The sequence below is a fragment of the Balaenoptera borealis genome (assembly GCF_965194805.1).
Source record: "Balaenoptera borealis genome assembly, chromosome: 1".
Classification (NCBI taxonomy): Eukaryota; Metazoa; Chordata; class Mammalia; order Artiodactyla; family Balaenopteridae; genus Balaenoptera; species Balaenoptera borealis.
Window position 1 is genome coordinate 27,680,637 of NC_138860.1, and position 14,947 is coordinate 27,695,583.

Sequence of the window (14,947 nt, forward strand, 5' to 3'; positions counted from 1 at the left end):
GACCATAGGTGTGTGGGTTTATCTCTGGGCTTTCTATCCTGTTCCATTGATCTATATTTCTCTTTTTGTGCCAGTACCATATTGTCTTGATTACTGTACCTTTGTAGTATAGTCTGAAGTCAGGGACTCTGAGTCCTCCAGCTCGCTTTTCTTCCCTCAAGACTGCTTTGGCTATTCGGGGTCGTTTGTGTCTCCATACAAACTTTAAGATTTTTTGTTCTAGTTCTGTAAAAAATGCCACTGGTAATTTGATAGGGATTGCATTGAATCTGTAGATTGCGTTGGGTAGTATAGTCATTTTCACAATATTGATTCTTCCAATCCAAGAACATGGTATATCTCTCCATCTGTTTGTATCATCTTTAATTTCTTTCATCAGTGTCTTATAGTTTTCTGCCTACAGGTCTTTTGTCTCCCTAGGTCGGTTTATTCCTAGGTATTTTATTTTTTTTGTTGCAATGGTAAATGGGAGTGTTTCCTTAATTTCTCTTTCACATTTTTCATCATTAGTGGATAAGAATGCAAGAGATTTCTGTGCATTAATTTTGTATCCTGCAACTTTACCAGATTCATTGATTAGCTCTAGTAGTTTTCTGGTGGCATCTTTAGGATTCTCTATGTATAGTATCATGTCATCCGCAAACAGTGACAGTTTTACTTCTTCTTTTCCAATTTGTATTCCTTTTATTTCTTTTTCTTCTCTGATTGCCGTGGCTAGGAAATCCAAAACGATGTTGAATAATAGTGGTGAGAGTGGACATCCTTGTCTTTTTCCAGATCTTAGAGGAAATGCTTTCAGTTTTTCACCATTGAGAACGTTGTTTGCTGTGGGTTTGTCATATATGGCCTTTATTATGTTGAGGTAGGTTCCCCCTATGCCCACTTTCTGGAGAGTTTTTATCATAAATGGGTGTTGAATTTTGTCAAAAGCTTTTTCTGCATCTATTGAGATGATCATATGGTTTTTATCCTTCAATTTGTTAATATGGTGTATCACATTGATTGATTTGTGTATATTGAAGAATCCTTGCATCCCTGGGATAAATCCCACTTGATCATGGTGTATGATCCTTTTAATGTGTTGTTGGATTCTGTTTCCTAGTATTTTGTTGAGGATTTTTGCATCTATATTCATCAGTGATATTGGTCTGTAATTTTCTTTTTTTGTAGTATCTTTGTCTGGTTCTGGTATCAGGGTGATGGTGGCCTCATAGAATGAGTTTGGGAGTGTTCCTTCCTCCGCAGTTTTTTGGAAGAGTTTGAGAAGGATGGGTGTTAGCTCTTCTCTAAATGTTTCACAGAATTCACCTGTGAAGCCATGTGGTCCTGGACTTTTGTTTGTTGGAAGATTTTTAATCACAGTTTCAATTTCATTACTTGTGATCGGTCTGTTCATATTTTCTATTTCTTCCTGGTTCAGCCTTGGAAGGTTATACCTTTCTAAGAATTTGTCCATTTCTTCCAGGTTGTCCATTTTATTGGCATAGAGTTGCCTGCAGTACTCTCTTAGGATGATTTGTATTTCTGCGGTGTCTGTTGTAACTTCTCCTTTTCCATGTCTAATTTTATTGATTTGAGTCCTCTCCCTCTTTTTCTTGATGAGTCTGGCTAATGGTTTATCAATTTTGTTTATCTTCTCAAAGAACCAGCTTTTAGTTTTATTGATCTTTGCTATTGTTTTCTTTGTTTCTATTTCATTTATTTTTGCTCTGATATTTATGGTTTCTTTCCTTCTGTTAACTTTGGGTTTCATTTGTTCTTCTTTCTCTAGTTCCTTTAGGTGTAAAGGAACCTGCATCCCATAGGTTTTGGATCATCGTGTTTTCATTGTCATTTGTCTATAGGTATTTTTTGATTTCCTCTTTGATTTCTTCAGTGATCTCTTGGTTATTTAGTAATGTATTGTTTAGCCTCCATGTTTTTGTGTATTTTACGTTTTTTTCCCTGTAATTGATTTCTAATCTCATAGTGCTGTGGTCAGAAAAGATGCTTGATATGATTTCAATTTTCTTAAATTTACTGAGGCTTAATTTGTGACCCAAGGTGTGATCTATCCTGGAGAATGTTCCGTGCGCACTTGAGAAGAAAGTGTATTCTGTTGTTTTGGGATAGAATGTCCTATAAATATCAATTAAGTCCATCTTGTTTAATGTATCATTTAAAGCTTGTGTTTCATTATTTATTTTCATTTTGGATGATCTGTCCATTGGTGAAAGTGGGGTGCTAAAGTCCCCTACTATGATTGTGTTACTGTCAATTTCCACATTTATGGCTGTTAGCATTTGCCTTATGTATTGAGGTGCTCCTATGTTGGGTGCATAAATAATTACAATTGTTATATCTTCTTCTTGGATTGATCCCTTGATCATTATGTAGTGTCCTTCTTTGTCTCCTGTAATAGTCTTTATTTTAAAGTCTATTTTGTCTGATATGAGAATTGCTACTTCAGCTTTCTTTTGATTTCCATTTGCATAGAATATCTTTTTCCATCCCCTCACTTTCAGTCTGTATGTGTCCCTAGGTCTGAAGTAGGTCTCTTATAGACAGCATATATATGGGTCTTGTTTTTGTGTCCATTCAGCAAGCCTGTGCCTTTGGTTAGAGCATTTAATTCATTCACGTTTAAGGTAATTATCGATATGTATGTTCCTATGACCATTTTCTTAATTGTTTTGGGTTTGTTTTTGTAGGTCCTTTTCTTCTCTTGTGTTTCCCACTTAGAGAAGTTCCTTTAGCATTTGTTGTACAGCTGGTTTGGTGGTGCTGAATTCTCTTAGCTTTTGCTTGTCTGTAAAGCTTTTGATTTCTCCATCGAATCTGAATGAGATCCTTGCCGGCTAGAGTAATCTTGGTTGTAGGTTCTTCCCTTTCATCACTTTAAATATGTCATGCCACCCCCTTCTGGCTTGTAGAGTTTCTGCTGAGAAATCAGCTGTTAACCTTATGGGAGTTCTCTTGTATGTTATTTGTCGTTTTTCCCTTGCTGCTTTCAATAATTTTTCTTTGTCTTTAATTTTTGCCAGTTTGATTACTGTGTGCCTCGGCGTGTTTCTCCTGGGTTTATCCTGTATTGGACTCTCTGTGCTTCCTGGAATTGGGTGGCTATTTCCTTTCTTCCTTAGGGAAGTTTTTGACTATAATCTCTTCAAACATTTTCTCGAGTCCTTTCTCTCTCTCTTCTTCTGGGACCCCTATAATGCAAATGTTGTTGTGTTTAATGTTGTCCCAGAGGTCTCTTAGGCTGTCTTCATTTCTTTTCATTCTTTTTTCTTTATTTTATTCTGCAGCAGTGAATTCCACCATTCTGTCTTCCAGGTCACTTATCCGTTCTTCTGCCTCAGTTATTCTGCTATTGATTCCTTCTAGTGTATTTTTCACTTCAGTTATTGTATTGCTCATCTCTGTTTGTTTGTTCTTTAATTCTTCTAGGTCTTTGTTAAACATTTCTTGCATCTTCTCGATCTTTGCCTCCATTCTTTTTCCAAGGTCCTGGATCATCTTCACTATCATTTTTCTGAGTTCTTTTTCTGGAAGGTTGCCTATCTCCGCTTCATTTAGTTGTTTTTCTGGGGTTTTATCGTGTTCCTTCATCTGGTACATAGCCCTCTGTCTTTTCATCTTGTCTATCTTTCTGTGAATGTGGTTTTTGTCCTACGGGCTGCCGGATTCTAGTTCTTCTTGCTTCTGCTGTCTGCCCTCTGGTGGATGAGGCTATCTAAGAGGTTTGTGCAAGTTTCCTGATGGAAGGGACTGGTGGTAGGTAGAGCTGCATGTTGCTCTGGTGGGCAGAGCTCAGTAAAACTTTAATCTGCTTGTCTGCTGATGGCTGGGGCTGGGTTCCCTCCCTGTTGGTTGTTTGGCCTTAGGCGACCCAACACTGGAGCCTACCCGGGCTCTTTGGTGGGGTTAATGGTGGACTCTGGGAGGGCTCACTCCAAGGAGTACTTCCAAGAACTTCTGCTGCCAGTGTCCTTGTCCTCATGGTGAGAGACACAGCCAGCCCCCGCCTCTGCAGGAGACCCTCCAACACTAGCAGGTAGGTCTGGTTCAGTCTCCTCTGTGGTCACTGCTCCTTCCCCTGGGTCCTGATGTGCACACTACTCTGTGTGTGCCTTCCAAGAGTGGAGTCTCTTTTCCCCCCAGTCCTGTCGAAGTCCTGCAATCAAATCCCTCTAGCCTTCAAAGTCTGGTTCTCTAGGAATTCCTCCTCCTGTTGGCAGACCCCCCAGGTTGGGAACCCTGACATGGTGCTCAGAACCTTCACTCCAGTGGGTGGACTTCTGTGGTATAAATGTTCTCCTGTTTGTGAGTCACCCACCCAGCAGTTATGGGATTTGATTTTATTGTGATTACGCCCCTCCTACTGTCTCACTGTGGCTTCTCTTTTGTCTTTGGATGTGGGATATCTTTTCTGGTGAGTTCCAGTGTCTTCCTGTCAATGATTGTTCAGCAGTTAGTTGTGGTTCCGGTGCTCTCGCAAGAAGGAGTGAGAGCCCTCCTTCTACTCCTCCATCTTGAACCAATCTCCCTTCCTATGTTTTCTTCTAGGAGTTTTACAATATCCAGTCTTACATTTAGGTCTTTAATCCAGTTTGGGTTTATTTTTGTATATGGTGTTAGAGAATGTTCTAATTTCATTATTTTACATGTAACTATCCAGTTTTCCCAGCACCACTTATTGAAAAGACTGCCTTTTTTCCATTGTATATTCTTGCCTCCTTTGTCATAGATTAGTTGACCATAGGTGTGTGGGTTTACCTCTGGCCTTTCTATCCCGTTCCACTGATCTATATTTCTCTTTTTGTGCCAGTACCATATTGTCTTGATTACTGTAGCTTTGTAGTATAGTCTGAAGTCAGGGAGCCTGATTCTGCCAGCTCCATTTTTCTTTCTCAAGATTGCTTTGGATAATTGGGATCTTTTGTGTTTCCATACAAATTGTAAAATTTTTTGTTCTCATTCTGTGAAAAATATCATTGATAATTTGATAGGGATTGCATTGAATCTGTAGATTGTCTTGGGTAGTATAGTCATTTTGACAATATTTACTCTTCCAATCCAAGAACCCACTATATCTTTCTATCTGTTTGTATCATCTTTGATTTCTTTCATTAGTATCTTATAGTTTTCAGAGTACAGGTCTTTTGCCTCCTTAGGTTGGTTTATCCCTAGGCATTTTATCTCTCATAATTTAGCATATTGCTTGGAATGAGACAGGATTTAACTAAATAAACATTAATAATATGATTTCACCTATCTTCACGTGGGAGAAGAGACAGGAAAAGGACTTAGTTTTATTGAGTCCTTGCTATGTGCCCAGCAAAGTTAGGGATTTTTATCCAAGTTCTTCATTTAATCCTCTGGATACTATAAGATAGCTATTACTGACTCCTTTCACAGATAAATAAGCTCAAAGAGACTAAACAATTTGCTTAAGACTAGATGTTACTAGTGGCAAAATTAGGACTCAAACCAAAGCAACCTCTCTAGCATAGTGTTCTCAAGGTCCATCGATGTTGTCTCAAGTGGTAAGCTTTCCTTCTTTTTATGGCCAGATAATATTCCATACCACATTTTCTTTGTCCATTCATCCATCGTTGGACACTTATGTTATTTCCATATACTGGCAATTGTAAATAATGCTGCAATGAACATGGGGGTGCATATATCTTTTTAAGTTAGTGTTTTTGTTTTCTTTAGATAAATATGTAGGGGTGGAATAGTTGGATCATATGGTAGTTCTATTTTTAATATTTTGGGGAACCTCCATACTGTTTTCCATAGTAGCTGCATAAATTTACATTCCTACCAACAGTGCACAAGTGTTCCCTTTTCTTCACATTCTCATCAACACTTATCTCTTGTCTTTTTGATAATAGCCATTCCAACAGGTGGTTTTGAGTTGTATTTCTCTGATGATTACTGATGTTGTGCACCCTTTTATGTATGTCTTCATGTATGTCTTCTTTGGAAAAATGTCTAATCAGGTCCTTGGCCCATTTTTAAATTGTTTTGTGTTTTGTGTTTTTTTTTTTTGCTATTGAGTGGTATGAGTTCTTTATATATTTAGATATTAACCCCTTATCAGATATATGATTTGTAAATATTTTCTCCCGTTCTGTAGGTTTCCTTTTCATTTTGTTGATGGTTTCCTTTGCTGTGCAGAAGCTTTTTAGTTTGATGTAGTCCCACATGTTTAATTTTGCTTTTGTTGCCTTTGCTTTTGGTGTCAAATAAAAACAAAGTGCTGCAAAGACTGACATCAGGGAGCTTACCACCTATGTTTTCTTCTAGGAATTTTATGGTTTCAGGGCTTATGTTCAAGTTTTTAATCCATTTGGAGTTAATTTTTTGTATGGTGTAAGATAGTGGTCTAGTATCAATCTTTCACAGGTGGCTGTCCAATTTTCCCAAAACCATTTATTGAAGAGAATGTCCTTTCCCCACTGTATATTCTTGGCTCTTTTGTCATAAATTAAGTGATTGTATATGTGTGAGTTTATTTCTAGGGATTTCTATTTTGTTCCATTGATCTATGTGTCTGTTTTTATGTCAATACCATACTGTTTTGATTACTGCAGCTTTGCAATATAGTTTGGAATCAGGGAGTGTGATGCTTCCAACTTTGGTCTTCTTTCTTAAGACTGCTTTGGCTTTTTGGGGTCTTTTGCAGTTCCATACACATTTTAGGATGGTTTGTTCTATTTCTGTGAAAAATGTCATCGGAATTTTGATAGGGATTGCTTTGAATCTTTAGATTGCTTGGGTAATATGGAACTTTATTTTTCTCTTCATTTTTTCTTTTATTTGAGGAGTTTTCTGCTCAGCCCCTTTTCTCATCACCCTCAATTCCTTCACTGTGGGTATCTCCTAAAAGCTCTTTTCTTCTCATAAGTCAGTTAACTTATGTGTGCTCATGGAGTCACTATAGGAGATGCCCACGTTTGTGTTTTGAAAACTCTTTATCATCAGCTATTCCCTCCAACTCAAGGCCCAAATTAAAATTTTTTTTTTTTTTTTTAATCCTGACAAATCTGACTGCCGTTTTTTTTTTTTTTTGCCAATGGACATTTTTTTTTTTAATTTTTTTTTTAAATTTTATTTATTTATTTATTTATGGCTGTGTTGGGTCTTCGTTTCTGTGCGAGGGCTTTCTCTAGTTGAGGCAAGTGGGGGCCACTCTTCATCGCGGTGCACGGGCCTCTCACTATTGAGGCCTCTCCCATTGTGGAGCACAGGCTCCAGACGCGCAGGCTCCATAGTTGTGGCTCACGGGCCTAGTTGCTCCGTGGCATGTGGGATCTTCCCAGGCCAGGGCTTGAACCCGTGTCCCCTGCATTGGCAGGCAGACTCTCAACCACTGCGCCACCAGGGAAGCCCCCAAATTAAAATTTTTAACTGTTTATAGGACATCTTCACTCAGATATGTCATTGTCCTCTCAAATGCAAAGTCAGAACTCTTAGACAAAGAAAGACCTCAAAGAAAAACCACCTCAGTATCTACAGTGGTCAAAGAAAATACCATAATTTTTAATCACCTAGTCTAGAAAACTTGAGACCATATCAGTTCCTTCTTTTCCTTCATTTGCCACACTAGATCAATATAATATCTCTTTTCCTGATAAATATTTATTAGACTTTTTCCTTTCTTTCCACTCCTCCTGCCAACAGGGCTTCCTTTGATCCTTGTCTTGTTAATTCTACTCCTCTCATTTATCTGCAATTTATTTTCCTTTTATAAGATTCTTTATTCTCAGGCTAATTTTCCTAGAACTATACTATCATCACAACACTTCCCTAGTAAAGATACTAAAGAGACTCTCTAAGACATGGTTTGAAATTGAATTCAACATTATGAATTGCCTCGAATCAGTCTGCACCCTTTTTTTTTTACCTTCCTCACTCAAGGTATTTTCCACCTTCTTTCTTTCTCCATGAGCCATATGTTAATATTCAGCTCCATTCCATTATTAGTGTGATTTCTTTCATCTGAAGGGTCTATCTTAGTTCTCTGGCAATATAAATTCTTAATGTTCCCTATCCTCCAGGAAATTTTCTCCTGATGCTCAAGGTAGTATTGATTTTTCCCATCTCTGAATTATTATTATGCCTATCAATAATACAAATAATTATATTTGAAAAATATATCATGTGTTTGCTCTGATTTAACCTCCCTTGGTTTTATGTGTACCCTCCACTCCTCCTTCCCCAACCAGTTTAATTACAAGCATCTTAAAGGCTGAGATTATCCTTATGCTCTATTTGCATCTATCATAGCAATGAAACATAGTAAAGTACTCAGAATGTAACTGTGAATCGATTAATTTAATTAATGTTTAACATGAAATCTTATCTCCCACTCCCATAGAATGTTTAACAGGATTGCTCCAAAATGAAAAAACAAGTATGACAGGCATACCTTGGAGATGTGGGTTCAGTTTCAAACCACCGCAATAAAATGAATACTGCAATAAAGTGAGTCACACAAACCTTTTGCTTTCCCAGTGGGTATAAAAGTTATTTTTACACTATACTGTAGTCTATTAAGTGTGCAATAGCATTATGTCTAAAAAGAGACTGTGCATAACTTAATTAAAAAATACTTTATTTCTCAAAAAATGCTAACCATCATCAGAGCCTTCAACAAATCATAATCTTTTTGCTGGTGGAGGGTTTGAAATATTGCAAGAATTACTAAAATGTGACACAGAGACAGGAAGTGAGCAAATGCTGTTAGAAAAACGGCACTGATAAACCTGCTTGATCAAGTGTTGCTACAAACCTTCAATTTGTAAATTGAAGCACAATAAAGTGAGGTGTAATAAAATGAGGTATGCCTTTAATTGGATAGCTGGGTGGTATCAAATTAAATCAAGAAAATAAAAATTTAATTTTTAGGAACTAACGCTAAAAGTATTATAATGGAACATTTATATTCACCTATAGTTTGGATCCAGGATCTTCACACGAAACACATACATTCCGGAATGGTCCAAGGGCCAAACTAAATGGTTATGGTTAGACTTGTTGATAATTTCATATGGTTGATTTAAGTCTCCTGGTTTTCCAATAGCATAAGAAAAACAGTGCTTATAGTTCTGAATAGAAAACAAAGACAAAAACCTTAAGGTCATTAGCTGACTTTAATAAACAAAATTATATACTCATATATTTATTTTGGAAAATTATTTAGAGATATAATAGTTATTCCTATCTCTTCTATCATTTTAGTGTAGTATAGTATTTTTAGAGGCTATCTTGGGTTAAAGTTTGATAAAAAGTGAAGCTTAGTGAAAGAAAATGCTGTGTTTATTTATTTGCAAACAATAATACATTAGGGTGTTGAGAATCTGTAAGCATTTAATTTCCCTAAATCGAAAACCACAAAATCCTTCAAGGATGCTTAATTTGGGACAGACACTATTTTGATCATAAGGTATGGATACAGTAGTCAAATCTTCCCCTAAGACTTTTATTTATCCCCATTACCACTGCTGTCTCTCTGTGGGTCTCATTTATTTATCTCCTGTTCCCTTTTTTAAAAGCATAAACACTATATATTTTTAAAGTCACTTTATTAAAGCTAAGGTAATAAAATAAAATCCTAAAATAATACATGGCATTTCTTCTGGATTCTTGTAGGTCCTGTATGCTTTCACACCCTACTTAAAGTCTTGCTTGTCTCTCTGTCATGTATTCTCAGTGAGGCTGAATTCTTTCTATAGCTTTTGAGTGAGTAACTCCCATTTATTCAAGTGATATTTATTTCTTGTTCTTTCCTTCATATTCTCCCTACATTTTGACATTTTTCAATATGCAGATATTGTATTCTTTCTTAACTCTACTTGGTTTTGGAGATAATCAGGAACAGTTCATATAGGTCCCTTATTTGGCTGTGTATACATAGAAGTCCCTTCTATAGCTCTCTCATTTTATCTTTATTTATATATACTCCAGTATTTACCCTCCCGTTTGAGAATTTTTTTTGAAGGTGAGTATTGCCTTCACACTGAAAATTCCTCTACTTTCCTTCTTAACAGGTCATTTTCTTTTACATAGGTGAATCATTCCATAATTATATTTTAATTATAAGTCCCATCCCTAAAACTCTTAATGATGTTTTACAATTTCATGGAGTGTTACTGTATGTCTTGATAAACTGCAAAATAATTCTTCTATCTCTCTCCTTTATCACATTTACTATTATTTCTTCCCTTTGTCTGCCTTTCTACTACTTTACTCTCTGGCACATTTATAAAGCAATATGTTAGGTGTAGATTAATGAAAAACAAGTAAGAGACTCATCATTATTATTTTTTTCTTTTGAACATCAAAAAATTCATTTCTGCCTTTATTTGTATGTATGTACTTGTTTATTTATTTTTGAGATATAATTGACCTATAACATTATATTAATTTCAGGTGTACAACATAATAATTCAATATTTGTATATATTACAAAATGATAACCACAATATGTCTAGTTAACATCTATCACCATACATAGTTAAAATTTTTTTCTTATGATGGGAACTTCTAAGATCTGCTCTTTTAGCAACTTTCAAATATACAATACAGTATTATTAACTACAGTCACCATGTTGTACATTGCACACTGATGACATTTATTTTATAACTGTAAGTTTGTACCTTTTGACCACCTTCACCCATTTCACTCCCTACCTGTGGCAACCAATCATTTTTTGATGTACCCTAACTTGAAAACATGATATGTCTTATTATTATTATTTTTTTGTTGGTGGAGTTTCTTGTAGGCCAACACGGGCCTGGGAACTTCTTGTTCTACCAAGTGAGTTAATACATGAAACCATGAACTTAATTGAAAGAATATGTGGCACATACTAAATATGTGCAGGAACTGGACACATATTCTCACAGCAATGTATTGCTGATAAGGACACATTCATCTTCTATCATTACATGTATTTTTTGTGTATAGACACCTGGGAATATTTATATTGTTTCCAACTTTCTACCTAGTTATTTCCTGATGTGAAAGATGATTCCCACTGATTGTTGCTCCTATTTTTGTCATGCCTGATATTTCCTATTGTAGTAACAGACTTTTTTTTCCAATTATTGTGTTTTTCCCTTTTCTTTTTAAGTTGAAAGCCCACTTGATCAAGCTATATAGCCTCTAAGAAAACACATCAGCCCTGGCCTCATGAATTACAATTCTTTTTTTTTTTTTAACATCTTTGTTGGAGTATAATTGATTTACAATGGTGTGTTAGTTTCTGCTTTATAACAAAGTGAATCAGCTATACATATACATATATCCCCATATCTCCTCCCTCTTGTGTCTCTCTCCCACCCTCCCTATCCTATCCCTCTAGATGGTCACAAAGCACTGAGCTGATCTCCCTGTGCTATGTGGCTGCTTCCAGCTAGCTATCTATTTTACATTTGGTAGTATGTATATATCCATGCCACTCTCTCACTTAGTCCCATCTTACCCTTTCCCCTCCCCATGTCCTCAAGTCCATTCTTTATGTCTGCATCTTTATTCCTGTCCTGCCCCTAGGTTTTTCAGAACCTTTTTTTTTTTTTAGATTCCATATATATGTGTTAGCATACGGTGTTTGTTTTTCTATTTACAATAGCCAGAACAGGAAGCAACCTAAATGTCCATCGACAGATGAATGGATAAAGAAGATGTGGCACATATATACAATGGAATACTACTCAGCCTTAAAAAGAAACAAAATTGAGTTATTTGTAGTGAGGTGGATGGACCTAGAGTCTGTCATACAGAGTGAAGTAAGTCAGAAAGAGAAATACAATTCATCTTTAGCCAAGGACTTCTCGGATTACTATGTCAGTCATGTCCAGAAACTCAACTCACATCCTGAGTTATAAGTATGTAGCTAGCCATTCATAACCCACATTCTCCCTTTCCTTCTCAAACTCCAACATTAACTTGGAAGAACCTGTGAAAATGCCACTTTTGTTTATGAGTCCTTCAGATTTTCTCTTGAGAATTTACAGTCTCTAGAGCTACTTCACAGATTTTTATGCAAGTGTCATTCATCCTTGTAGAATCAGGACTATGTAGCAATCAGTGCAGCTCCAAGAATTGGAAGGCTATTTCATTTCAGTTATATGTTTCAGGAAGAGAGCACCTCTGATTGCCATGTTGAATAAATATACAGTGACACTCTTCAGTAAGCATAGCCTTACTCACTAGGACATAAATAGTCTTTGCAGGTACCTGCCTTCTACTATATTCAGACTCTAGACTGAATCCACCCTTTTAGTGGTGAGCTTTTTGTCTCTCATATGGTAGAACTGAACACTTAGGGCCTGGTGTGGCCACTCCAGAATCTTTATAGAATGTAAGCCACTACTTCAATGTTTCTTAAATGTGGTCCCCAGATCAGCAGTATCAGCATCACCTGGGAACTTGTTAGAAATGCAAATTCGGGGGCTTAGCCCCAGATCTGATGAATCAGAAACTTTGGAGGTAGGGCCCAGAGATTTGTTTTAGCAAGTCCTCTAGGTGATTCTGATGACACCTCGAGGTGATTCTAAAATTTGAGAACTAGTGCACTGTATCATACCGATTGAGGCAATCTCCAAGACTGTTAATTATCAGGTAGCTCATTCCTTCCTAGGACTATGTTATTTTGTCATATCTTATAACATTTGGGTGCCCTTTGTGAGATTCTGAGTAAGAAGGTCACTTACATTTACCCTCAACCCCAGATTCTTGGATGTCCTTCAACAAGAAGTTAGAGGGTAAGTTTTGTTTTTAACGGATTCCATTACTAGTTTACTTCCTTATGATTTTTTAAATAGCAGAATAATACTCTTTGTAATAGGTGGGTGACCTATAATTAATGAATTAGTTCCACAAATATTTATTGAGCACCCGTAATGGGTTAGATGCTAGGGATACACCAGTGAACAAAACAAACAAAATTCCCTCCCCTTATGGAGCCTACATTTTAGTTGGGGAGCCAGATAATAAATAGGATAAATAAATAAACTATATAATGTGTCAGAAAGTTATAAATGCTAATGACATTAAAGAAAATAGGGAAGGGAGATAGCAACTGTCATGGGGTGATGTTTAACTTTTTCGGTAGAGTGGCCGGGGAAGTCTTCATTGACCAATTGATTTTTAAGTAAAGACCTGAATAAAGGCATTAGCTAGTCATGATGGGGGTGCAGTGGGGATGGGGTGCAGCGAGTCCTGCTGGCTTTGTCATAACTCTAAGTGACATGGGAACCATCACATGGTTTTGAGCAGAAGAGTGGCACGTTCTGATTTATGTCTTAGTAGGATCAGTCTTGGTGCTGTGTTGTGGATAGATTCATGGTGGGCAAGCCTGAAGCAGGGAAACCATTTAGGATGCTATGGCTATAACCCAGAATTATGTTACTAGGAAGATAGGGAGTGGTGGTTGGAAAATGGATGGTTTGGAGTTGGGAATACAGAGGGAGATACATATCGTTTGTATATATCTCTATCTTGACATGTATAGGTTCTGATGTAGAAGCAAAATAACATTCTTATTGTAGGGTTTACATTTTACAGGCTGAAGTACCTTATATGTCACATTTTATTCATGAGATATGAGTTGATTTGCCAAATAACATAAATTAATTTCAATTTAAGAAAATTTACTTGAAAACAGTATAGGCTTGATAACTGGCATTCAGAAATGCTCTTTTAGTTACACAAGATTGAAACTTCAGGCATTTTTTAGAAAGACTCAGTCTCAATGCTTTAACATGTTTGTCAGATATTTAATAATCTGCAAACAGATTTTCAGAAGAGAAAATTAAAACAAAATTGTTAGTAATGCAGGGGCAACAGAAGATCAAATAGAATTAAGATGAAGCATTTTAGAAATCATAATATAATCCAATAGAAAACTTGGATTTGATTTACAAAATTAAATTTAAACACAGAGTGTTTCGATTAACTACTTAATACTAAAACGCCAAGTTAGTTATTATAAATAAACAATTTGCAAGGTAATATTTTTCTTACCTCAGGTCCCCAGGCTTCTTCTAACGGGAGGCGCTTGTTAAGCTCAGTCATTGACTTCCATGTCTGAGCTTCGTGCAAACAACCACTCTGTCAAAAGGTTTTATATATATAGAAAGATTTTATATATATATGTTTTGTATATCAATTTATTTCTAAGTATTTAATATAGTTTAGTGCTGTTGAAAATTATATATCTAATTTTTAAATTATTTAAATGTTTGCTGACATACAGAAAAACAATGGACTTTTGTATATTGACCTTGTACAGAGAGAACTTCTTAAACTCACTTATTAACTTTGTTTCAGATGAACAGTCATGTTATCTGTGAATATGAGTTTTATTTCTTCCTTTCCAATCCTTATACTTTTAATTTATTTGTATTGTTTATTGTTTACCTTATTACAGACATCAGGAACAATGTTGTATAGAAATGGTTAGAACATGCCTCCTTGTTTCATTCCTGATTTCAGAGGGAAGGCGTTCACATTTTCACCATTAAGTATGATGTTTTATACAGGTTTTTTGTAACGACATTTTATTAGGTTAAGGAAGTTACCATTTATTTATAATTTTCTAAGATTTATTTTAAAAATAATGTTATGTATGGGTGATAAATTTTTAATCAGATGACTTTTCATCAACTGTTGTAATAATCTTATGCCTTTTCTTCTTTATACTGTTAATATAGTGGATTACTTTGATTTTCAAATGATATCCCCAACCCTTAATTTATGAAATAAAGAAAACTTGGCCTGGATGGATTATTATTATTATTATATTTATTTGTTTTTATTTTTGGCTGTGTTGGGTCTTCGTTGCTGTGCGCAGGCTTTCTCTAGTTGTGGCGAGTTGGGGCTACTCTTCCTTGCAGTGCACAGACTTATTATTGTGGCTTCTCTTGTTTCAGAGCACGGGCTCTAGGCACG

At 36.0% G+C, this 14,947-nt stretch overlaps 1 protein-coding gene across 1 annotated transcript in view; it reads right to left on the reverse strand.

The window, feature by feature from the left end:
* The window catches only part of CATSPERE (catsper channel auxiliary subunit epsilon), a 422,009-nt gene that overhangs the window by 168,279 nt on the left and 238,783 nt on the right, over positions 1–14,947 (reverse strand). The window contains exons 19-20 of the mRNA XM_082341607.1: positions 14,021–14,107; positions 8,941–9,098 (exon numbers count right to left, since the gene is read on the reverse strand). Coding sequence (XP_082197733.1) covers positions 8,941–9,098; positions 14,021–14,107 — 245 coding nt within the window. The remainder of the gene's footprint in view (positions 1–8,940; positions 9,099–14,020; positions 14,108–14,947) is intronic.